A 24,907-nucleotide genomic window follows, 5' to 3' on the forward strand; every position below is an offset into this window, starting at 1 on the left:
TTTTTCATTCAAGGCTGGTGCTCTATCACTTGAGCCATACCTCCACTTGTGGCTTTTAGCTGGTCATTGGGGATAAGAGTCTTGTGGACTTTCTGCCCAAGCTGGCTTCTTTGAACTGTGATCCTCAGTTATCAGTCTCTTGAGTAGTTAGGTTACAGGCTTAAGTCACCAAAATCTGGCTTGCTTCTGCCAAGTTTTTTTAAAATCACTCAAAAAAGTGATCAATACATCAAGGACTTAAAAGGAGGAAGTCAATGTCCAAAAAGCATTTCAGGAATGGCTACTACTTTTTTATTTAATTTGGTAAGCCTAAGGAAAAAAGCATAGGCAGTAACTTTCCCTATCAATAAAAGGCAATTCTATCAATCCAGTGGTAATTAATATACTAATCAGAGTTGGAAAGTATTTTACTAAAAGCAAAATATTTAGAGAAAAATAGACATTTATATAAAATTATAAAATGCTTGTAATAAGTGCATATCAAGGAAAGCACAAACTTATTTTTCTTTATAGAGCCAGTTAAAGCCTTAAAAAATTTAAGTGGAAATTGAAATGCAAAAATGTATAAACATTCTACAAAAGATGGTCATTCTTTCCTGAGTGTACTAAAGCTATGAAACATAAGATAGGAAGGTAGAAGTTTGGGAATGCTTTCTCAAGGGCATTTCCTTTCTACACACTGCTTCCCCCCTTCTTCATATTCTTGCTTTGAAATCCACATCTGTTGAAAGGTGCCCTATAAAAATGAAAAGAAATACTATATAATTATGCTTGATCTTAGTAACTCAAACTTTTAGAAACTCTTAACCTCCTCTCTCAATAGTATACATACCATTCATCTTTTATTTTAGCTCTACTCTAGAACCATCAGAAGGAAGATAATATTTAGCTTGGTCTTTAAGGTTTGAAAGAGTTTTTCATACCCAGTACGGATTTAGAAATGGAAGGCAAAGAAGAGAGGGCTTAGCTGTGATAGGTGGTGCCAACCTACAGCAAAAGAGAAATTTGCTGGAGGGTCTGAGTGAAATTTACTTCATCTTTTGAGATTAAGGGGCAACAATTGTATTTACCTCACCAATAAACAAGCAACAACTAGAACTTCAAGAAGGGATGGCTTAATATTGAATGCACTGCAGACAAAACCTGACAGCAGCACTCTAAGAAGAGGCATGTTAATATTTCTGCATCTAAGAGGGCAAATTTAAAGGAAGCTGACAATTCCACTATAAAAGGCATTTTGTTAGACAAAACTGGTGTTTTGTTTGGCGCCAGTCTAAGGATTTCAACTCAGGGCCTGAGGACAGGCCCTGAACTTTTTCACTCAAGGCTGACTACTCTACCACTTGAACCACTGTTCAACTTCCAACTTTTTGACAGTTAATTGAAGAATCTCGACTTTCCTACGCTGGCCTTGAATCGCAACCCTCAGATCTCAGCCTAATTCTGAATAGCTAGGATCATAGGCATGAGCCACCAACACCCAGCTAAAACTAGTGTTTTAGTGACTGTAAATGTAGCACTGTAATCATTTTTTAAAATTATTTTTACTAAATACTGTATTTCCAATGGTATATTTATGTGAATATAATTAGGAGTAGTTTTGTAAAATAGCTTTTCTCTACTAACCAAAGAAGCTAGAATGGAGCCACCAATCCATGAACTAAACCTTCGTTCCACCGTTGTGTTATTTGCAATCAATTTCAATCGCATACTCTGAAAGATAGAAGAAGCAAATTAAAGTTGAATCAATTTAGGAGATTAAATTTTGACAAGTTGTTGTTTGTTGTTTTTCTGTGATTCAAACATTCATTTTTTTAAGCAAGGTAATACTAAGGCCATTATACTAGTATTAGCCTACCATGGCCAGATTATTCCATTGACAGATTTTTAAAGATATCCTGATTACGGCTTTTAATAAACATATAAACATAGAAAACTACTTCAGAAGACAGGATTTACAACTTAAACATTCTTCAAAATATATACTTAACCACTATAAATAAGATACTGTACTAACTGCTTTACATACCATTTCATACCATTACTGTATCTGGCCTTCCTTGCTGTGATCCCCTAGGCCTTGTGCTTCAGCACAGAAGCCATTTCAACCACTTGAACTTTTGTTCATTCAAACAGCTTCTTCATGAAGCTATTTATATTTGCATCTCAATGTTTTCAAGAATACCTGGTTCATGGCATGATAAAGAACTTTCCTAGTACAATAAGCCCTTGGTGGGCAAAGAGTAATTTGTTTCCCTAGTACCTTACAGACTATAAGTATTAAATGAGCAAAATACAACTGAAACAAGGAAGTGAAGTGGTGGCGCTAGCCTTAAGCAGAAAAGCTCGGGGACAGTGCCAAGCCCTGAGGTTCAAGCCCCATGACCAACCAAGAAAAAAAAAAAGAGTAACATTGGAATAAGAGGAATCAGTAGATCCTACCTAGGAAATTTTGATTAATAAGGGATATAAGCTTTAATACTATACCTAGTATTACAGGATTGCCTACTGAAAAATGAACTTTTATGTATTCAATCACACCATCAGTTAGGATGACTGATCAGTTCAAGACTGAACTATAGCATTACAGAACACAAAACACTTACTGGGGGAGTTTTCTGAGAAAGCTCTCTATTCAACCTATCAGTAAAACTCTGTATCAACGTGTTTCCTCCTGCTACTATCACACTGCCATAGAGACCCTAGGATAAAAGCAAGAAATACAGGTTAGTTCCAAATGAATGTGGATTTGTGGATGTTACAAGTTTGCCCTAATTTTCCAATAGCTTTAAGTGCAACTGTGTCCTACACATGTGTGCATCAGCACTTGGGGGGCAGAGGCAGGAGGAAGTCGAGTTCCAAGCTAGTTTGGGCTCCACAGCAACCACCTGTGTCAACACAAACATGCATCCTCCAGTACAATTTTCCCTTCTTTTTGTGAAAAATTTAAATTTCTATATAGAACTAGTAAATTGAACCAGTTGTTCCCAATCCTAGCAGCACGCTGAACTCACCCAGATAGCTTTAAATCACCAATGTGTATGGATGATGAATTAGAATTTCTGGAGATGAAAGCCAATAAGGATTCTGTTTATTAAAAACTCACGTGCCAGGCACCAGGGGCTCATACCTGTAATCCTAGCTACTCAGGAGGCTGAGATCTGAGGATCGTGGTTCAAAGACAACGCAGGCAGGAAAGTCCATGAGACTCTTATCTCCAATTAACCACCAGAAAACTGTAGTGGTGCTGGGGCTCAAAGTGGTAGAGCACTGCCCTTGAGCTGAAGGGCTCAGGGACAGCACCCAGGCTCAGAGTTCAAGCCCCACAATAAAAAAAAAAAAAAAAACCAAAACAACAACAAAAAAACTCATGTGCAACTAGGTTTAAGAACTACTAAATTAACATTATCCTATAAATCTTAAGTTTTTTGGCAGACAGCTGTGAATATTAGAAGTACATTACAACTGTCTTATAAGTTTTGATATTTACATCTAGAATTTATATTTTAAATTATTGAGTTATGCCAGGCAATGATACACTTTGAAGATATTCCTGTTCATATGGCTGCCATTTTTCTTTATGCAGAAGTGTGTCAGAACCACTAGGTAGGCTTTTTCAAATATATACATGAGGCCTATTTGAATTCTTCAGTTACATTAAGTTACACATTTTTCTGTAAGTACGTGCGTACATTCATGCCTGTACATATGCCAGCTCTGAGGCTTGAACTTGGGGCTTGGGCTCTTTTGCTCAAGGATAGTACTATACTACTTGAGCCACAGCTCCACTTCTGGCTTTTTTCTGCGCAAGCAATCTTTGAACTTTAATCCTCAGATCACAGCCTCCTAAATAGTCAGGATTACAGGCATGAGCCACCAGTACCCAGTTAAATTACACTAAATTACTTTTAATTCCTAAAAAGTAAAAGTAAAGCTGCACTATAAGAATTACAAATAATACATAATTTGATTTGCCACAAATATTAAGAAGTGCAAGCCAGGCACTGGTTGCTCACACCTGCAATACTAGCTACTGAGGAGGCTGAGATCTGAGGATTGTGGTTCAAAGCCAGCCCAAGCAGGAAAGTCCATGAGACTCTTTATCTCCAGTTAACCACCAGAAAACTGGAAGTGGGTGGCGCTGTGGCTCAAGTGGTAAAGTTGCTACCTTGAGCTGAAGAGCTTAGGGACAGCACCAAGTCCCAGAGTTCAAGCCCCACCAATGACACCACCACCACCACCCAAGAAAAAAGTACAGATTTTAGTTGTACTAGCCTTGTTATAAATATGCCTGTGGCTACTATATTAAACAGTGCAAATATTTAGAACATTTCCATTCTCACAGAAAATCTTTGGAGAATGCTGATCTACACTATAAATTTCGTAAATTATTTGCTTAATTTAAATAGCCATATGTGACCAGCGGGTACCACCATGAATATGACAGGTCTATATTTCTGTGCTGTTGTTCCTTTCCACATATTTCACTTTTATTTGTACTGTTATAAATGGACTTTAAAGTCAGTGTCTCAAGCTGGCAACCTAACCTATTATGGGAGCATTTCACTTGACTGAACAGAAATATCTAATGACACTTACTGGTCTGATGTCAATATCACACATTCCAACACTTGTGGTGACAACATGACTGACTCCCAACATTGTATTTCCTGATAACCCCTAGAACAAAGGAAGCATCCACATTAAAGAACTACAGATAATTGAGCATTCCTCCCCAAATGAAGGTTTTATAATCACACAAACTCACTAAATATATAAGAAAAGCTCAGATAATTATAAAATAAGTTTTCAGACCTTTACATTGGAAGGGTCAAATAATCCTTCAGGAATTTTAAGTCGTTCTGCACCAAAATCACAGTTGTAACCATTGGGGAATTCATAATGAACAGTTGGCATTTGTGCTGCTACTCTGAAAACATTCAACAGAATTATACAGTATTACCCAGTATTCCCCAGTGTTAATGAAATTACACACCGTTACACACATAGAATAAAACATTATATAGAGATACACACCAAAAAATCCCCTCCAAAATAATATAGAACTATCATTTGGTAACCACTTTTGACTTTTCTTGGGAGGGGAAGGGGTGCTCAAGGCCAGCAGTCTACCACTTGAGTCACGGCTACACTTCTAGAATTTGGATGATTCATTGGAAATAAAAGTATCACATGGGGCTGGGAATATGGCCTAGTGGCAAGAGTGCTTGCTTCCTACACATGAAGCTCTTGGTTCGATTCTCCAGCACCACATATATGGAAAACGGCCAGAAGGGGCGCTGTGGCTCAGGTGGCAGAGTGCTAGCCTTGAGTGGGAAGAAGCCAGGGAAGGTGCTCAGGCCCTGAGTCCAAGGCCCAGGACTGGCCAAAAAAAAAAAAGTATCACAGACTTTTCTACCCAGGCTAGCATCAAACCATGATCCTCAGTTTTCAGCCTCTTGAGTAGCTAGGAGTACAAGTACAAGCCACCAGCACTGGGAGTGACAATAATTTTTAGTTTATCTTAACACAACTTTGTACCTTTAGGCTAAACATGTTATACATTTTTTGGAACATAAAAATCCTTGCTCATAGAATACAGTTTAAATAAGAAAACCTACTGTTCATCATAAGTTGAATCTGACACTTGAAGTACTGAAGCTTGGAAATCCTGGATGACACACTGGATTAAAAAAAAAGTTTAACAAACAAAGGTGAGATGTGTGTAATGTATTTTGAGTAAAAAATCAATCACGTTTCTGGATGGACAAGTCATTTCAAGATTATAAATCTACCTAGCATGTAGTGTGAGAATCAAAAAATTCAATTATAAACATTTACATGACAAGATGAATTACATGTTTATATAAATGACAACTTACATAAATTATATTATACAAACCACATACAATTTAATGATAACATCTATGGAACAATGATAGAGATTAAAACAATTAGGAACCATGTATCACAGTCCTGAGTAAGCTGGCTTCAGAACATCATTTTTCTTTAAAAATAAGCTTATATTTAGAAACAAGAGATTCCATTACAAGAATATAACATATGCAAATACATGACATCTAAATTGTACTGACTAAACATAGCATAAAACAGCTAAATTTTTCCTACAGAATATATATGTGACCTCTAGATTGATGTGGAAAAAAACCAATATGCAGACAAAATTATTAATCATCCTTACAATTTTTCCATGTTCTCTTTCTCTCTCTCTCTCTCACACACAGACACACACACACACACACAAATTTCCCCTTCTGCACACAACCTCGATGTGCAAAAAATGTCAAGTATAAACCCTCTCTTATAGTAAATTATGGCTCATACACTTGTACTGATAGAAATCTATGGAATGACAGCTTGTTTTACTAACCTTTGTCCAATGAAAAGAGAAAGCTAATGTGTATCACATGGTACATATTCAGAAATGGATTTTCAGTGAAATCAACTGCTCTTTATTATGAGCAATCACACCCAATGCAAATGGCTAATGCTAGGAAAGAGAAAGTAACCAAGCCTAATAGCAGAACTATACAAAAACTAGATTTTTAGGCTTTATCAAAAAAGGGGAAGCGAGGTGTTTAGAATAGCATAATGTTTGTTTCTACTCCAAACTCAAAATTCCTGTTAGGTCTTACCATAGTAATTCAATGAGTATGTAGTAGTTTATAGATATGCAAATATGAAGTGTCCTTCCCTATCCCACCCCAAACTACTAATTTTGTTTGTAAAATATCATTATAGAGGTTGAAAATACGCACTCATATTCTATTCAAGAACACAGATCCTACTCACATTGCACATGTAATTGTGCCATGACCTGGTAACCTGTGGCAGCTTCTCTTTTCTTTTCCAATTTGCTGGAGATCCTTCACGAACAGCTTCCTGAAAGGTACCAAGAGCATGTGCTAAGTTAAAGAGTTCCTAACACCAACATGGGGAGTTTGGAATAACTATCACAAATGAAATTCAATCATTACTTACTTTTGATGCAATCATATATGGAGGAATCAATTCTATATTCATTTCTTGAAAGAGTTCTCTGCATTGCATAGTAATAAAATCTCCAGCAAGGGGTGATTTCACAATACCTGTGGAAATCAGATTAAACATGATATAAGTTCAGAATGTCTAAACTTGTCTAAACTTCTTGGGACAAATTTCCTCAGTAAGTTTATATATGTGTAAATAGTTCCTTCAAGAATTAATCAAATCACCCTTCAAAGCAAAAAACCATTCCTCATTAAATATATAAATTAAAAAGCCCTATCTGTAAAACACATTTTGTGAACTGCTGTACTCCAATAATCCAGTTCACTCTTACTCCATTACTAGTGTCCCTGTGATATTTGGAACAATATCCATCAACCCTGGTTGCATAGTTACCTTGCTGAAGGACGTAGCCATCATGGACAGGAATTGCAGTGGTATGTGTGGCTCCACTGTCTAAAATTAGCCCAGTAGAACGACCATTAGCAAATCTAGTTTAAAGCATTAAGAAAAAGAAAGGAATGAGGTTCTTAAAAATAAATTTCTATATATGAGGGGGGGGAGGAAGTAGGAGAAAAATGAGGGAGTAGGTAACAAGTTTGACAAGAAATGTATTCACTACCTTATGTATGTAAGTGTAAGCCCTCTGTATATCACCTTGACAATAAAATTCAATTTTAAAAAATCTATGTTAAGGGCAGGCTTATAATGTTTCAAAAGTCATTTTTTAAACATGTATAGTTTAAAATATGGGTGAAAATTGGTGTCAAATAATAGTTCTAGCTTAAAAGCAAATTACATAGGCAGAACTTCCTAGGTAGAATGATGATATGAGGAACTCAGAGAACCCTTTAATTGACCTGGTAAATATTAATCACCAAAAAAATCCAGAATTCACCAAAGAATTTACAACCAATTGACATGTGAAGTTTGTCAGTAACAGCAGGAAGAGCTGTGATACAACCATACTCACAAAATACAGAACCCCACTTCAGTGGTTAGGCTGCTAAGCGAACAGTGATTCCCATCTTCTACTTAATAAGACAGAATAACTATTCCAGATAAATTCATCAGCTGGTAATTATAGGCAGATTCAATTTCCACAGCTCTGGGCTGTAGAAGGCCTATATCAGGTGAACATCCTAAAACAACTTGTCAAATATTTCCTAAGTATTGTGTGCCTAGTGGATCTGGTGCTTAATAACAACACGAGTAGGAAAGGAGAAAGGGAACCAAGCAGACAGTTCTGCAACTAACAATTCTTCAGTAGAGAAGAGATCAGTTAAGTTTATAAACGGAATATCCCAGAATATTCCAGAGCTGAGGAGGACAACACCGACAGGGGTAGGAGCATATTGGAAGGACAAGAGAACCTGACTTAAGTCCAGAAACTCCAAAGAGTTTGGCCGGTCTGAAAGCTGGATTAAAGAAGAAATGTGGCAAGACAATCCTGGCTTAAAGCCAGATGACAATGTAGAAATATTAATATATAGAAAAAGCCAGTAGTGGCACTGTGGCTCAAGTGGTAGAGTGCTAGCCTTTCAGCAAAAAGAAGCCAGGGACAGTACTCAAGCTCCAGAACTGGCAAAAGATAATAACCAGCAAAACACCAAGCTGGAGAAATAGCTCAAGTGGCAGCCAACGAGCCAAGTGAGTCTTTGAAAAGAAGAGATGAGAAAAATGAAAAGTTACTTTCCTCCCCCATCTTTTGGTAGTCCTGGGGTTTGAACCTAGGGCCTCATGCTTGTGAAACAGGCACTCTACACTGAGTTACACCCCCCAACCCACATTCTTTTATTTTTAAATAAGAGAAAGTTTACTTGGAAGTAAAAGAAAAGCAGTGATGAAAGTAGCAAGACTATCCCTCTGGGAAGCAGAACTTTTATTGGACATGACAAAACCTTTTAGAGACACAAACTAAAGTTTCTATGGGGCTGGGAATATGGCCTAGTGGCAAGAGTCCTTGCCTCCTACACATGAAGCTCTTGGTTTGATTCCCCAGTACCACATATAGGGAAAACGGCCAGAAGGGGCGCTGTGGCTCAGGTGGCAGAGTGCTAGCCTTGAGTGGGAAGAAGCCAGGGATGGTGCTCAGGCCCTGAGTCCAAGGCCCAGGACTGGCCAAAAAATAAAAATAAAAATAAAGTTTCTATGGATAAAATTACACAGTCTCTGGGATTTCTTTCAAAATCAGAAGTATCAGAATACTAATGTGCTTATATATGATACAATGTAACTCTGTACAATGTAAGTATGTGTGGAAAATAGTTGAAGCCTGGTTAATACCAGGTACTCATCATAACATTCTATACTGTTTGAAATTTTCTCTAGTAAGAAGTTAAAAAAAATGTCCAATGGCAACTAAATTTTTCTCTACTAGGATTTTTCAGGCTACTATATTCTTCCTCTAAACAATTATTAAACAAAATGCAATCCAAATTAATCACTTTGCCTAGTTTTTTGTTGTCCCCTCCTTCCTTGCCCTTCTATCTCCTCTCTTGCTCCCTCCTCTCCGTCTTGCCCACCCTCTACCTCTTTTTTTTCCCAACAAGAGTATCACAAATATTTTAGAGTTCAAAATATATACATCTATCACTCCCTTACCATGTTTACAATAAACAAATGATGACTGGGTAAAGCTTACATGGATTCAAATTCTAATTTCCTACTATATTGGGAGGGAGGGGAAACTCTGCTCTCTACCCACCAACTAGTTCTTAAACACACACACCAAAACAAAACAGTTAACAAATAGGATTTGTGTTGCTTAACTATATCCCTTTCATATCTTCTAGTCTATTATGAGCTCAACAATAAATACCAAGAGATGAACAGCTAAAAAAAGCAAAGAAAGGAAAAAACCCAACTTCTAAATAAGCAAGAACTGGTTCATGTTTTGTGTCATAGGCATATTTAGTAAAATCACATATACTTTCAGAGGAAAATCGAGCATTACTCTTGGAAGGATACGCTGTCAAAACTGCAGTTTTACACAGGAAGAATGCAGGGATGTTGTAGTGTTCAAACATTAACTCTGTCAGCTTCTCTCTTTTTGCTCTAGTATTCCACTTGAAAAAGGAGGAAAAATGCAAATTACTCTTAAGTATTAGAATGATTGATAGACCCATATAAGCAACAATATAAAACATTAAAAATAAGGAATTTTTTTTATTTTTGTGTGTCTAGTAAACAAATCATAAATTAAATTTCACTAATAAATCTGTCAGCTGCTATGGATTATAGAAATTAGACTTGGCAAAGTACAGGGAAGGTTCTTATAAAGTATTTTAAATCTTAAATCTAGTAACTAAAATGAATTTTTTTGCCAGTACTGGCCTTGAACTCAGAACCTGGGTGCTGTCACCAAGCCTTTTTTGTGCTCTTTATGGCTCTATCACTTGCGTAACAGCACCACTTCCAGTGTTTTCTGAGTATTTTATTGGAGTTTAGAGAGTCTCACAGGGCTAGATTGAACCGGATTCTCTCAGATCTCAGCCTCCTGAATAGCTAAGATTACAGGCATGAGCCTGGCTCTGAGTATGAATTTTAAAACATCAATTTTTCCCACTTATGGTTGCTACTCATAAAATAAGCTAGACAACACAAATAATAAGCTGATTATTTACAAACATTCTGGGCTTTTTATAGATTTCAACATGCGACTTCTCAGAGATCAAAGTATAAAACAGAATATTTCCTTGAGGCACAAGAGATGTTACATAAACAAAGCTAGAAACAGTCCAAAAAAAAAAGTTAAATCTATGAAAGATAAATAAAATAACCACCCATTAGAACCCCAACTTTTTTCTAAATTATTGATATAATAAAAGTTATAACAGTATTTAAAATTAATCCTTCCCTTCTCTAAAGAAAAAATTATTTTTCAAATCTATAGGAAACTAAAGGAGAAAACAAATACAACTAGAGAAACTTGGAAAAGAAAGTCTGTCTCACCGGTGCTTCAGACATTAGAACAGGATGTAGACTGGCTTCTGATTTGATATGCATTTTATAGGTATGATCCAAAATAGCCTGGAAACTATCCCAGTCTTCAACTAGAATATAAGATAATACCTTGAAAACAGTGCTTAGCTGGAGATGAATATAGTATCTTTTTGAAAGATTGAGGGATTGTTTTTATAACTTAATAACACTGTAGCATGCAGAACCTACTTATTTTACATAAGAAGTCATCTTTAGGGGCTGGGAGTATGGCCTAGTGGCAAGAGTGCTTGCCTCGTATACATGAGGCCCTGGGTTCGATTCCTGAGCACCACATATACAGAAAATGGCCAGAAGTGGCGCTGTGGCTCGAGTGGCAGAGTGCTAGCCTTGAGCAAAAAAGAAGCCAGGGACAGTGCTCAGGCCCTGAATTCACGGCCTAGGACTGGCCAAACAAACAAAAAAAAAAGTCATCTTTATTTTCTAGATATAGAACGTCCCTTTCGTTTTTCCAGCCCCCAGATGTTTTCAAAGATAATCAGGGTATCTCAAAACCTGAATTACCAACTAGGATTCAATAAGCTCTGATAAGAAGCTCAGTATGTTGTAAGAGTACAAGAAGAAATGCAAAATAGTTGTATTATCAAATTGCTGATACTCAAAAGAAGCTTAATCTATTTGGAAAAATAAGATCTAAGGACATTTCCAATCTTGACTTTGCTAAATTATGTGGCGCTATTGACTAATTTTTCTATCACCCTCAATGAAAGACAGTAATTTATGTAATGTACGTCCATAGGCCCATCAATTTTTCTTTATTAAAGAAGAGTGAGCAGGGGCTGGGGATATGGCCTAGTGGCGAGAGAGCTTGCCTCGTATACATGAGGCCCTGGGTTCGATTCCCCAGCACCACATATACAGAAAACGGCCAGAAGTGGCGCTGTGGCTCAAGTGGCAGAGTGCTAGCCTTGAGCAAAAAGGAAGCAGGGACAGTGCTCAGGCCCTGAGTCCAAGGCCCAGGACTGGCCAAAAAAAAAAAGGCCTTAATAAAGCAGTTGGCTCCAGAAAAAAAAAAAAAAAAAAAGAAGAGTGAGGAATTGTCAATGGAAGTCATTAGTTTAACCTCTCCTCTTATGGTAAATTTCAATGTCAGAGCTGAGAATAATGACAGTCAAAACTTTCATGCTTCTAGGAACTTTTTCCTCTCAGCTTTGTCTTCAATTCTCTTCTATATCTCTAACGGTTCCCTTCCACTCTTCTTCATAGAGATCTCTTTTCCTCTATTAGTTAAACACAAAACAAGTTTTTAATAGGAAACCCACACTTAATCCTTTTCTCATATTGCAAACTCTTTCTGGACAATATATTGAGCTTCATCTTTAAATTTCTTCTCATGTTTTGCTTACTTGCTTACTCAATATCCTAAACACTTTGTATTTCATACTTGTTGTACATGAAAGCATTAACATAGCAAACCTGACCCTTAGCTGATGCTTGGGAACTTAACTAATATTGTAATTACTTACTCTGATAAAATTTTTCCCATATAAGAAATACCTAACTATACAAAAAACATAAATTATGATACCTGTTTTTCTTGTGGGTGAAGTATTTTAGTACATGCATGGCAGAGGTGGTACCTTCATGACCAGTCCCAGATAAAAGGCTCACATACTAAGTCTCTAGAGTTCCCCTGGTAAACAACATATCATTTACAACTTCCTGCTGAGATGAGATTAAGTACTATTGTGACTTAACAGGGAGAAGACTCAGAAGCTTGCACTTGGTTTCCTATAGACTTCATCCTCTACCTATTCCCTTTGGTTGATTTCCTTTTGCATTTTTTAGTGTAATAAATCTGAGCTTTGAATACAACTATATATGAGTCCTGCTAGTGAATATCCCTGCAACTGAATTTGCCTTTTAAGATCATAACATGTTCTCCTCTACTTTCTATTCCTATTTCAGTACATGATACCTTTTATTTAATCACCTCAACCAAAAACCTTGGAAACCATTTCAGCTCCTCTCTCCTATTTTGACCCCTTGATTACTTAGTGTCATTTGTTTTCTGGGTATCTGGAAAGCCACTTCAGGACGTCCATCATTGGTGTTATAGTTTAAACCTTTGTTTCTCACTTGGATCTCCCCTCTCATTTTTCTTTTTGTCTCTAGCATTTCCCTCCAATCTGATCTAGACACTGCTATTAAGAAAAAAATAATATTTTGTTTTTGTTTTCCCTCACTGTATTCAGTGGCACATTCACAGTGGGGAGGGAGGGAGACAAAAGATGGGGTCTGATCTGTCCTGGAGCTCTGGGGGCACCACACTCCATGCACTCTGGATGGGAGGGGCACAGGGGGGCCTACTGACGTCAGCAGAAGCCTGTGTACCAGGGAGGAGGCAGTGAGTACTGGGTCCCCCTAGCCCAGGCCCACAACAGGAAGGGCTAATACCGGGCCAAGATTGAGGGGTGGGGGTAGGGGGCACAAAGTGTCTGCTCCAGAGGGTCCAAGTGGCCAAGCCCCACCCAGGGCACAAGTCCACAGGGCGGCTAGGGGATACTCTGGGCTCAGGGCTGCGCCACTCTCTTTTCCCCTCTGGTGTGAGGGAGAAGGTTATGGGCTGGGCCAAGCAGCTACCCTGTACTGCCCCATCCCATCCTTGGCCAATCAGAATGGCTTTGATGTCTGCTTGAAGATGAAGCCTCTGTAGGCACGAGTGTCTTCATGATGCTGGCAATGTTCTTGCAGTCATCAATGCTGCTGTGGGGTCCGCCTATGTGTTGCAGGCTGAGGCCCTTGTTCGTGTCTAGAAGTCCATTCTTGGGCCAGCAGCACATGGCAAAGCTGTAAACCTTTTTCAGATTAATCCATTACTTGAAGTAATCTGCCACTGGCAGGCTCAAGTACTAGCACAGTCCTGGGAGCATGACTTTCAAGTCCCAGTCTCCACAAGTGACAAAAATTGACTTGACATTTCTCATCGACCCTCTCCAGCACTTGCTGCAGGCTTGGCTAACCATCCACCATGGCTTGAATAATCCTGGTAAGCTCTGTACAGAAGGGGGTAAGCTGTGGATGGACTACAGGCTGGACATACATGTGAAAGGTAGATTCAATCTCCACAGTCCAGCCAGTTAGCTTCAGGATGAGGAACTCTGTGATTTCCTCCATGTACTGTGACCCCTCAGAAAAATGTTTTAAGCTGGCAATTATGAGCATATCAAATCTGTTTAAATTCCTTGGGGTTACCCTTCAGTAATCAGCTTAATGTGTTTCTGTGGATGGTTTCCAGTTATCTTCTTATTGTTCTCCAGCTACCTTTCCTGCTGTTGACACTAACACACTATGTTGTAGCCACACTTAGCTGAAAACATTTCAAAACCTGTCAGCTTTTTTTTAACAACTCCATTCCTTCAAACACCTCTACTCAGCCTTGGCAACCAGGTTAATTCTTACTCATTCAGCATGAGTACCTTCTTTGTGAAAACCATCATTCACCCCAATGACAGAATTAAACTTCTCTCCTCTCTAATCCCACTTTTTGAACATGCCTATAAGCAGCACTTACCCCCCAGTATATGACATTTACATACTTACATCTATCTCTCCTACCTTACTGTGAGTTTAAGGAAAGGTATTATTTCTTATACATCTTTGTATTCTTAATGCCTGCAACACTCACCTTGTGGAATTTAAAAAAAAAAAAGCTGATGTCTAGCTTGTACAAAACCAGTGTTTTATACCTAAAACATACCAGTTACTCTCTGTATTTAGAGCAAATCCATGGGGTAAACATACCCATTCCATTTTTCAGTGGTGAAATTGCCTCCATATTCTCTCTGGGAACACGCAGGGCATTTGTGTCTATGTAGTATGTGGGACCACCTTGTTTGCCTTTATCACCATCTATCTCCATCAACGTGCTTCCATCATCTCTTTCCACTACCATACCAATGGCTGTGGGGAAATCTACCTGTAAGAGTCAAAAATATGATATAAACTTTCACCTGCTTTTAATAAGGTATCCACTTCCCCAGTATCTATTGTCATCTTTGTTTTGAAACCGAATTTCTGCATGAATTTACTATTGACTAATAGCTCTTACACATACTCACTAGTTTCACCATTATACATACCTTGGGGCAGTCCTCACCAGCATAACCAGCTCTCACAGTATAGGATCCAATGTCAAAAACAAGGGCTCCAACTTCATCTGAAAATATCAACAACTTCTAAGGATTTTATAGAAATAAGACATATTTAATGTGCTTAAAACGTGAATGTGACAATAATATAAAAATTACTATTTTATGACTAGCTTTAACCTAATTAACTGTACCTTAAGGACCTATTTATTTAAAATATAACAAGTCATACACTGCGTATCAATAGACATTCACCAAGAAAGAAATGGCACACTATAATTGAGTAATACACTTATTAAGGGGACTATCTACAGAATATATATATATACATATATATATATTATACAGGCAAGATGTAATAGAACAAACAGTATCTTGTGACTAAACAGGAATGCACTGCTATCCTTGGAACTGAAGAAGAGAAGGAACTGTTACAAGAACCTGAAGAGAACCTGAAGTTTGTGGGGAAGGAAGGAGATGTGATCTTCAGGTGAGGGATGTCAGCTGAGGAATGATCAGCCATGTCTGTCACAAGGAGGAATGAATGAGGCTAATAAATATACCAAATGCCTCCTACCCACCAACCTGAGTGATTATCTAAATTGGGGTACTTCTGAATGTAAAATTGGACACTATTAATAACTATACAAGGACAAGAAACACAAAGCAAGAAGTATGGTTACCCTACTACTGGATAAATCTAAGCTAAGCCAGATCCCAAGAAAGCCCACATATGCAGTCTATAAGGGCTGCTCTAACAAGAAAAAGAGTATCCTGGGAAATAAAGAGTTTAAATTGTAATTGTATTGGCCAAGAAAATATCATTAAAATGACCATTTTACATTTCAGAGATGACTAGGAGATTAAAAAAAAAAACACAAGACTGAGGAAGAAATTTGACCATTTGTTTCAGTCAAATTCAGAGAAACATGTCCAATCATATACACAATGGAATTCTATGCTTCTATCAGAAAGAACGAATGGAAGGACTTGGAAAAAAATATACTAAGTGAAGTGAGCTAGACCCAAAGAAACATGGACTCTATGGTTTCCCTCATAAGGAATAATTAGTACAGGCTTAGGCTAGTCATAGTAGAAGATCACAACAGTCCAATAGCTATGCCCTTATGAACACATAAGAGGATGCTAAGTGAAATGAACTCCATGTTATGGAAACAAGTGTTATATCATTGTTGTAATTATTTTCAACATGCCATGTGAAATCGTAGCTTTTTTTGTTTCTCTCATATTCCCTTCCTGTGGTTGTACTCGCACTATCACTATTTCTCATCTGAGTACCCTGGATACTGTATATAGGTGCATTAGAACTAGGGAAGGGAAAGGGAATATCAAAATTGAGAGACAAAGGATAAAAAGACAAACAATTCCAAAAGCAATACTTATAAAACCATTTGGTGTAAACCAACTGTACAACTCATCAGGGGGAGAGGGAAAGGAGGAAGGGGGAGGCGGGGGGGGAGGAATGAGGGAGGAGGTAACAAGTTGAACAAAAAATGTACTCACAGCCCTACATATGAAACTATAACCCTTCTGTACTTCACTTCGACAATAAAGGAAAAAAAAACAAACATAAAATAAACTTCAACAGTAGGTACTGATATTTCAAAAAAAATTTCAGTTAAAAAACAATAAATTCTTTTAATTTCACTAATGGCAAAAATTAGTAAGTCTGATATGATCAAGTGCAGCCAAGAATATAAAAACAAACTCTTACACGGTTGCTAGTAAAAGTTATAAATCATTGCAACTGCTAGGTGTCACTTATAGCTACATGTAAGTAATAAGCTCTAAATGTAAGTAGTTACACATGTCTAGTCTAAAAAAACTCCTATGTCAAAGTGAGACATGTACAAGACTGTTCATTAACTGTAGGAGCTGAGCAGCTTACTAACCTCTCTGCCTCAGATCCTAATTTGTAAAATGTGCTTAATATTTCCAATTTTGTAGGATGCTATAATAATTTCATGTGTTATAAATGCATTAACAGCATCTGATACACAATAAGCACAATGTTAGCTATTAGTATTGTCATTGCCAACGGAAAAAGCAGAAATAATTTTTAGTGGAGAACCAGATAGCTATAGTTCATTCATACTGTAGAATACATTACTAAAATAAAGGTCTAGATTTACATGTTATCAAGACAGATACAGCACAAAAAATACTCCATTTTAAAAGTTAGTTGCAGGGGCTGGGGATATAGCCTAGTGGCAAGAGTGCCTGCCTTGGATACACGAGGCCCTAGGTTCGATTCCCCAGCACCACATATACAGAAAACGGCCAGAAGCGGCGCTGTGGCTCAAGTGGCAGAGTGCTAGCCTTGAGCGGGAAGAAGCCAGGGACAGTGCTCAGGCCCTGAGTCCAAGGCCCAGGACTGGCCAAAAAAAAAAAAAAAAAGTTAGTTGCAAATGTGCTTATTGTATATCAGATGCTGTTAATGCATTTAACACATGGAATGACTATAGCATCCTATAAATAGGAACTATTAAGCACATTTTACAAATTAGGATCTGAGGCAGGGAGTAGTAAGCCGCTCAATCTTTATGGATTCATCTAAGTGCAGTAAAGAAAGGAATTATGCATGGGGTCGTGGAATGTCATATGCTAACTTTAGTTTGATGGTTATTGCTAAGGAAGAAGAGAGGGAAGTAATCTATATCAATAACATTTAGTTTCTAAAACATCTGAGGTAAATCTGGTAAAATGTAATTCCTATTTATTTGTACCACAAACTAATTTATTTGTACCACCAACACGTACATGTATTATTTCTTAGTATGGCTAAAATATTTCAAAATTTAAATGTGAAACAATTGCTACTTTGTAAATATTCACAGCTTGTACCTTTGAAGAATAATCCTTTATTTTCTTTTCTTTTGTTGGGCACAGGGCTTGAACTCTGTCCCTGAGCTTTACCACTTGGAGCCACAGCTCCACTTCAGGTTTTTGAGTAATTAATTGGAAACAGTCTCGTGGGTTTTTTTCTCCCTGGGCTGTCTTAGAACCCCAATCCTCAGCTCTCCACCTCCTGAGGTGCTGGGATTACAGGCATGAGCCACCAGCACAAAGCCTTACCTTCATTTGTAACTTGATTTGCTATATTTCCCCAAGTAATTAACTCTTCTCTAACATTCTGTGGTTCAAATTGTTTTGCGTGAAACTAATGGTAATTAAAAGATAATTGCATTTGTTTTCACCACAGCATCTAAATTGAATTATTAAAGTATGGCAAAGGAAATGAGCTGACTAACTTTTTAACATTTTGATTAACCACACAGTTCTGGGTAAAGAAGTATCCTAATCATGTGAATTAACAGACCAATTCTCAAGTCTCCCATCTATCTTTTCTCACTCCCCAGGCTATCAAAAATTAAAACAAGCACTCCCTAGTTTGGATAGAGCTTGAATTGCTTCCATCAACCTTCAGCCGCCCTTTACAGGCTTGTGTCTATGTAGTCTTAATTCTAATAAAAACTTAATGGACTTCAGGTAAGCCTAATTTTAATTCCTTGTAAACCTCTCTATTGCTTAAACAGGGTCTTATTGGCACTGACTCCCACCTAACCTGTCATCCCCCTCCAAATGTGAGATCAGGACATCTCACTTTGGCAATAGAAGAGTTGCTAGATTTGAGCAGGGTCATTCAGAGACAAACAAGTTGGAAGAAAATTACTCAAACAAGAGGGGATATTATCAGGATTCAAAATGGAGTCACCTGAATCAACCCTTCTAAAAGTAACTAAAACCAAGAGGTTGGGAGAGGGGGAGGCTCCTAAGTGTGATTACCTGAAGCTAAGGCCCATACCTGTCTATCTTCCAACTGGACTTGCACTCTGGTCTTTCTATCATAGGATCTCTATAGCTGCAGAAAACAAAAACAAAACCCAAAACAGATGCGCCTCCCTACACATGGGCAGTAACAACCACTTAAAAACAAAAGGGCTCAGAACTAGTGGTATGGCTCAGGTGTTAGAGTGCCAACCAGGCTGAGCAACAGTGCAAGGCCCTGAGAATTCAAGGCCCAGTATTGGCACAAGAGTGTTACCCAGATCTTACCTCTGTAAATAGACCTCAAAGCTACAAGCGCAGGGACAAGAATGTAAAAATTTTTATTTCTTTGTCCCTGATCTATGTAAAAAGCCTGCCGCTTAAAATACATGTTTTAGATGCCCTAGCTCGAATCCTGGCTTTTCTGTTTCTTGGGACATCTACTGTCTATTTTCTTTTCACCCTGCTCTTGCTTTATTAACCTTTCCACCTCAGGCCATAAAGTTACATATGCTACTACAGCATGGGTTGCCTAGTGTATGATCCTACCGTGTCTTAGTCCTGTGGAACAGTTTTTCATACAATTCTATTTTGAATTCATTTTTACCTGCTCATGTCTCCACAGACTGTTCCAGAACTAATAAATAGGCCTGGACATCTCTAATATTTACCAGATGTGACACTGACTGGTGTCAATGGTGGAGGGATATGGAGGAGTCTCCTCCTTAAGAAGATATGATAGGGCTGGTGGTAAAGTGCTCGCCACATATACATGAAGCCCTGGGTTCAATTCCTTAGCACCACATAAACTGAAAAAACCAGAAGTGGCATGTGTCTCAAATGGTAGAGTGCTAGCCTTGAGCAAAAAAGCCAAGGACAGTGCTCAGGCCGAGTTCAAGCTCCAGGACTGGCAAAAAAACAAAACAAAAAAGAAGGTATGATGATATTACTGACAGGAAAATACCAAAGGGTGAGTGGGAATATGGAGGAAAGCAAAACATACAGGATGGGCCAGATGGAATGTGTATGTAGAAGCCAAACTGGTAACATATCCCACCTTACTCAAATTTTCTAGAAAAAAAAAAAAAAAAAAAAAAAACCAGGGCTGGGGATATAGCCTAGTGGCAAGAGTGCCTGCCTCGGATACACGAGGCCCTAGGTTCGATTCCCCAGCACCACATATACAGAAAACGGCCAGAAGCGGCGCTGTGGCTCAGGCCCTGAGTCCAAGGCCCAGGACTGGCCAAAAAAAAAAAAACAATCAGTAAGGTCCACAAAAGAGAAACTAGCACCTCTGGGAGACTGAGATCTGAGTTCAAAGCTGGACTAGGCAGGAAAGTCCATGAGATTATTTCCAATAAACAACTTTAAAAAGGAAAAAGTGAGAAGCAGAGCTGTGTCTCCAGTGGTAGAATGTTAGCCTTGAGCAAAAAAGTTTAGGGACAGCTTTTAGGCCCTAAGTTCAAGCCCAGGACTGATACAAAATAAATAAAAACGATAAGCCAATCAGAAAAATCCTAAAATTCCTCAGTAACACCATATAAGCCTGTCCCCAACTTTATACTGGCACAGCTGCTGTGGTGCTGTACCCCTCTAACCAGCTGCCTGCCAAGTTTGAGCTATCTAGTTTTTTTCTATATCTCATTTTCTTCTTTAGTAACATAAAAGATTGCAGTATCACTACATATGGTTACTGCAGATTAAAAAAAATCATCACATGAATTAAATACAATACACATAAAGCAATGAGAATGGTGCTTGGGCTACAGTATGACCTCAATAAATGATAGCTACTAGTATTTTTACTACACTAAGCAATGTTTTATACAGATTAATGTACAGTCTCCAGCTCAGTAAACCTGAAAACCATAGGTCAGTAAGTTCTATGAAGCCAGGTATAGATGGCTCATGCCAGCCTGTAATTCTAGCTACTCAAGAGAGTAGCTGGGTAATGGTGGCTCACAACTGTTATTGTAGCTAGAGGCTGAGATATGAAGATAAAGGTTCAAAGCCCGCCTAGGCAGGAAAATCCACTGAAACTAATGTCTTAGATTAAGCACAAAAAGCCAAAAGTTGGGCTGGGAATGTGGCTTAGTGGTAGAGTGCTTGCATAAAGCCCTGGGTTGACCCTCAGCACCACAGGCACAGAAAAAGCCAGAAGTGGCACTATGGCTTAAATGGTAGAGTGCTAGCCTTGAGCAAAAAGACAGGGACAGTGCTCAGACACCCTAGTCCCAAGCCCCAGGACTGGCAAAAAAAAAAAAAAAAAAAAAAAAAAAAAGCCAAAGTGAACCTGTGGCTCAAGTGGTAGAGCACTAACCTTGAGCTAAGAAACTCAGGGACAGCAAAACACACACAAGAGGCTGAGATCTGAGGATCACGGTTTGAAGCCAACTGGGGGACATGAAAAGTCCACAAATCTCTTTCTCTAAAATTAGCCAGCAATATGAGGGACAAGGTAACAAACAGTACAAGAAATGTATCCAATGCCTAACATATGAAACTGTAACCTCTCTGTACATCAGTTTTATAATAAAAACTTAAAAAAATAAAAATAAAATAAAATTAGCCAGCAAAAAGCCAGATAAAAGTGGAGGTGTGGTTCAAGTGGTAAAGCATTAAGCTTGGGCAAAAATCTCAGGGAGTAGGTTGGGAAGGATAGGTGAGAATGTTGAAAGGCGTGACATTGATCAAGACACACTATATTCATAACTTGCTCTGCTGAATGACAATTCCTTTGCACAACTACTTAAAGATAATAAAAATATTTTTGGGTGGGATAGTGCCCATGCCCTGAGTTCAAGCACAAAAATAAGAAAAAAAAGAAAGTTCTATGAAGCACTAGCACATAGACCCACTTTTTCTGTCAATCTTGTATTTTCAATATAGTGCAGAGGTAAATCAAGATCTAATAGCTTAAAAAAAAAAAGCTAAACTATTCACACTAAAACCACTTGCAAAAGACTTACCAAAGACATAAAGGAAGGCAGGAGGCAGTAAGAGTCAACTATACCAACTCAGATGAGACTTCAATTTCATCTCAAAAAATAAGAACTAGCAAGCTCCAATAAAGTCCAATTAACCACCAAAAAGATGGAAATAGAACTGTGGCTCAAGTGTTCCAGCTCTAGCCTTGAGCAAAAAGCAAAACAAAAACGAAATAAAAAACCCTCAAAAGACAGAGCCAAGGCTACAGGTTCAAGCCCCAGGACTGACCGACCCCATTCCCACACACACACCAAAACCCTAAGAACTACCAGGAGCCAAAACTACTCAGAAGGTTGAGATCTAAGGATCACTATTTCAAGCCAGCCCAGGCAGGAAAATCCATCTTATTAACCAGCAAAAGGTTGTAAATGGAGGTGTGGCTCAAGTTGTACCAGCTTCAAACTTAAACAAAAAGCTAAGGGGCAGTGTGAGATGCTGAGTTCAAGACCCCATATGGGCACAAAACAAAACCTAGGAACTTTGAAAACACTGCACTATCCCTTACGTATAAAAATGCCATCCTCTTCAGAAACAGCATATCTACTAGTAACAGTAACATATGCATGTATCCAAATCATCTGGGGACTTTTAAATGGAGGCTCTCTGATACAGTATATTTAGGGTCTCATTTGAGATTCTGCATTTTAATGAATCTGCAGGTGATGGTTCCCTCAGCTCCCTGAAGGGCAGGAGAGTGGGCTCAAGGTCTGGGAGAGAGGTGGATGACTGGATACAATTAATGCATCACATTGGAGTAGCAATCAGCACACTATCTCATTTACCACAATCATCCCATGACATTACAGTTGGGGAAAAGTTCAGTAAACTGGTCGGGGCCCGAAGTGCTAAACAAGGAGACTGACATTACATCCTAGGGCCCCGCAATTTCAAAACTGTTGGTTATCTCTCTACTACATCGCAACTATCCACGGAAAGCCATAGACCTAGAACCCAGAACTTAAGTAAACTTTTGGGGGGCATCCTTAAATTATCTGTGACCCAAAACAAAAATCGCAAACAGTTCCGCCCATGAGTAGTTGGCGATCTCCGCGGCCAACAGGAGTTTCTAGAAGATATTTGGCAGCGGGAACGCGGGACGCCGACGACCGGAGGCCGCGTCCAGCACTCAGAGCGGCCTCGCGCGACTCGTCCACGCCTGCTAGTTGCTGGGACCACGTTCAAACCCGCTCCGCCAGGCCTCTCCGCCCCCATCCCAGGCGCGCAGGAGCCGTCCCCAAGTCGACACTCCTTCAAGGGGTGCAGACAAGTAGGGCGGGGGGGGGGGGGAGGGGGGAAGGCTGTGCTCGCCCCCAGCTCCAAGCGCTCCAAAGCGGGCGCCGGGTGGGAGGAGCTGGGTACAGGGGGCACCGGAGAGTCCGCAGCGAGGGCGAAGAGCGGGGCACGGGGGACGCCGGCGAGGGCGGGTACAGAGGTATGGGGGGCCGCCGGAGGGACCGCGGCGAAGGCGGGGAGCAGACCATGTGGGGGGGGGCCGCCGGAGGGACCGCGGCGAGGGCGGGTAGAGAGGTATGGGGGGGGGCGCTGGAGGGCCCGCGGCGAGAGCGGGGAGCGAGGTATGGGGGGGGGGGGCGCCGGAGGGTCCGCGGCGAGGGCGGGCGGGGCGGCGGTTACAAACCCCGGCACCGAAAACGCGCGCTCTCACGCCCGCACTCACCTCCCCCGTACACGCCGCCGCTCATGGCTGCTGTCGGCACGACCCCGAGGCTGAAGACTGTGTGGGGCGAAGTGACTGCAGTGGCCGCGGCCGCCGGACGGAGAAGCGCGAGCCCACGAACCCCTCAACTTCACCACCACCCCCTCAGGCAACAAAGCGGCGTCCACACACCCTAGAGCACAGCCACACTTGCTGGTTCTTCTTATCAGCCTATTAGAAGGGGCAAGTCTGTCTTCTAGCCAATCAGAACTCGGCGCTGCTGCATCCCAGCCGCGGTACCGCTAGTTTAGCCAATAGGAAACAGCCATGGGGGCGGGGACGGTGGAAGCGGCGGAAGGAGGGAGAGAGTTGGGTTGCGGGTCTGGAGCGGGCGGAGCTTCCCATGTGGGCGGGAAGTAGCGCGCAGGGGGCGGGAGCGCGCGGGTGGCTCGCGCAGGTGAGTGCCCCCGGCGGCTCAGGGGCGTGGCTGACGCCGCAGGGCCTGGGAACCACGCTAGAGGAAGTCTGACCACTGTAAATAACCTGGAAACTTGAGAAAATGGCCTTGGTCATGAGTGTAGAATGTTGTTGTAATCTGAAAAAAAGAAAGTACTTTCAACTAACTTTTAGGTTTGAGAAATGAAAAGGTGCCCCAATTTAGGACAAGAGGAATCAATAAATTGGGTAAAATTTAAAATCCTTCATTAAAAATCAGAAAAGAAGCTACACTATCCTAATTAAATTTATGTAGCATTTTAAAGGTTCTAGATATTCTAGATATATTAATCTCCTTTATTCTGTGAGGTAGGAATAAACATACTCATTGACACACTCAGTCCCAAATCATCTCTAGCCTTTCTACAGTTTTTGTGTTTTTTTTCTTTCTCACTTATTTCTACTAATCTAGTCCAGCACTGTCTTTCTTTCCTGAAGTACAGCAGCAGTTTGACCCCTTGCCTCTCCAGCTCTGCATGAAGCTGAGTCTGTGAAATTGCCCACATCTTTCCCTATCACCCTGATGCTAACACTCAGACCTCAGCAGTTCTTTGTTCTCTCTTTCCTTCTTTCTTTTATACATTTGTTATTTCTTTCCTACCTTTCTTTCTTCCATCATTCTTTTTCTCTTCCTCCCTTCCTTCGCTCTTCCTATTTTTTAATGTTAAAAGGCAACACTTATTACAGCACTGTGGAACCCAAGTGAAAGGTGTAGAGGAACCCCCTTTTTTTTTTATTTTGTTTTTGTTGCCAGTCCTGGGGTGTGGACTCAGGGCCAGAGTACTGTCCCTGACTTCTTTTTGCTCAAGGCTAGCACTCTGCCACTTGAGCCACAGCACCACTTCTGGCCATTTTCTATATATGTGGTGCTGAGGAATCA

At 39.8% G+C, this 24,907-nt stretch overlaps 1 protein-coding gene and 1 pseudogene across 2 annotated transcripts; both read right to left on the reverse strand.

The window, feature by feature from the left end:
• Positions 1-101: 101 nt before the first annotated feature.
• Positions 102-23,736, reverse strand: Actl6a (actin like 6A). 2 transcript variants are annotated; one of them, XM_048347071.1, is made up of 14 exons: positions 23,554-23,736; positions 15,093-15,169; positions 14,755-14,929; positions 10,963-11,063; positions 9,979-10,076; positions 7,405-7,499; positions 7,003-7,109; positions 6,814-6,903; positions 5,622-5,683; positions 4,816-4,930; positions 4,600-4,680; positions 2,607-2,702; positions 1,627-1,713; positions 102-736 (listed from the first exon to the last, which is right to left on the reverse strand). In XM_048347071.1, exons 1-14 carry the CDS (start codon positions 23,576-23,578, stop codon positions 656-658), a joined length of 1,290 nt encoding a protein of 429 aa, XP_048203028.1. In that variant the 5' UTR covers positions 23,579-23,736; the 3' UTR covers positions 102-655. The 2 variants fall into 2 exon arrangements, with proteins under 2 accessions (XP_048203028.1, XP_048203029.1); XM_048347072.1 differs by having other exon boundaries at positions 15,093-15,188.
• LOC125351949 lies at positions 13,624-14,739 on the reverse strand (annotated as a pseudogene).
• Positions 23,737-24,907: the final 1,171 nt, after the last annotated feature.

This window comes from Perognathus longimembris, chromosome 5 (assembly GCF_023159225.1).
Source record: "Perognathus longimembris pacificus isolate PPM17 chromosome 5, ASM2315922v1, whole genome shotgun sequence".
Lineage (NCBI taxonomy): Eukaryota > Metazoa > Chordata > Mammalia > Rodentia > Heteromyidae > Perognathus > Perognathus longimembris.

What these genes read in the sequence shown, in the direction of transcription:
- Actl6a (XM_048347071.1), bottom strand. Translation starts at nt 23,578, where the DNA reads ATGAGCGGCGGCGTGTACGGGGGAG. An exon ending in TGGCTACGTCCTTCAGCAAG is followed by an intron (nt 7,110 to 7,404) that starts GTAACTATGCAA and finishes TGATTTCCACAG; the next exon opens with GTATTGTGAAATCACCCCTT. An exon ending in GTGATATTGACATCAGACCA is followed by an intron (nt 2,703 to 4,599) that starts GTAAGTGTCATT and finishes CTTTTATCCTAG; the next exon opens with GGTCTCTATGGCAGTGTGAT.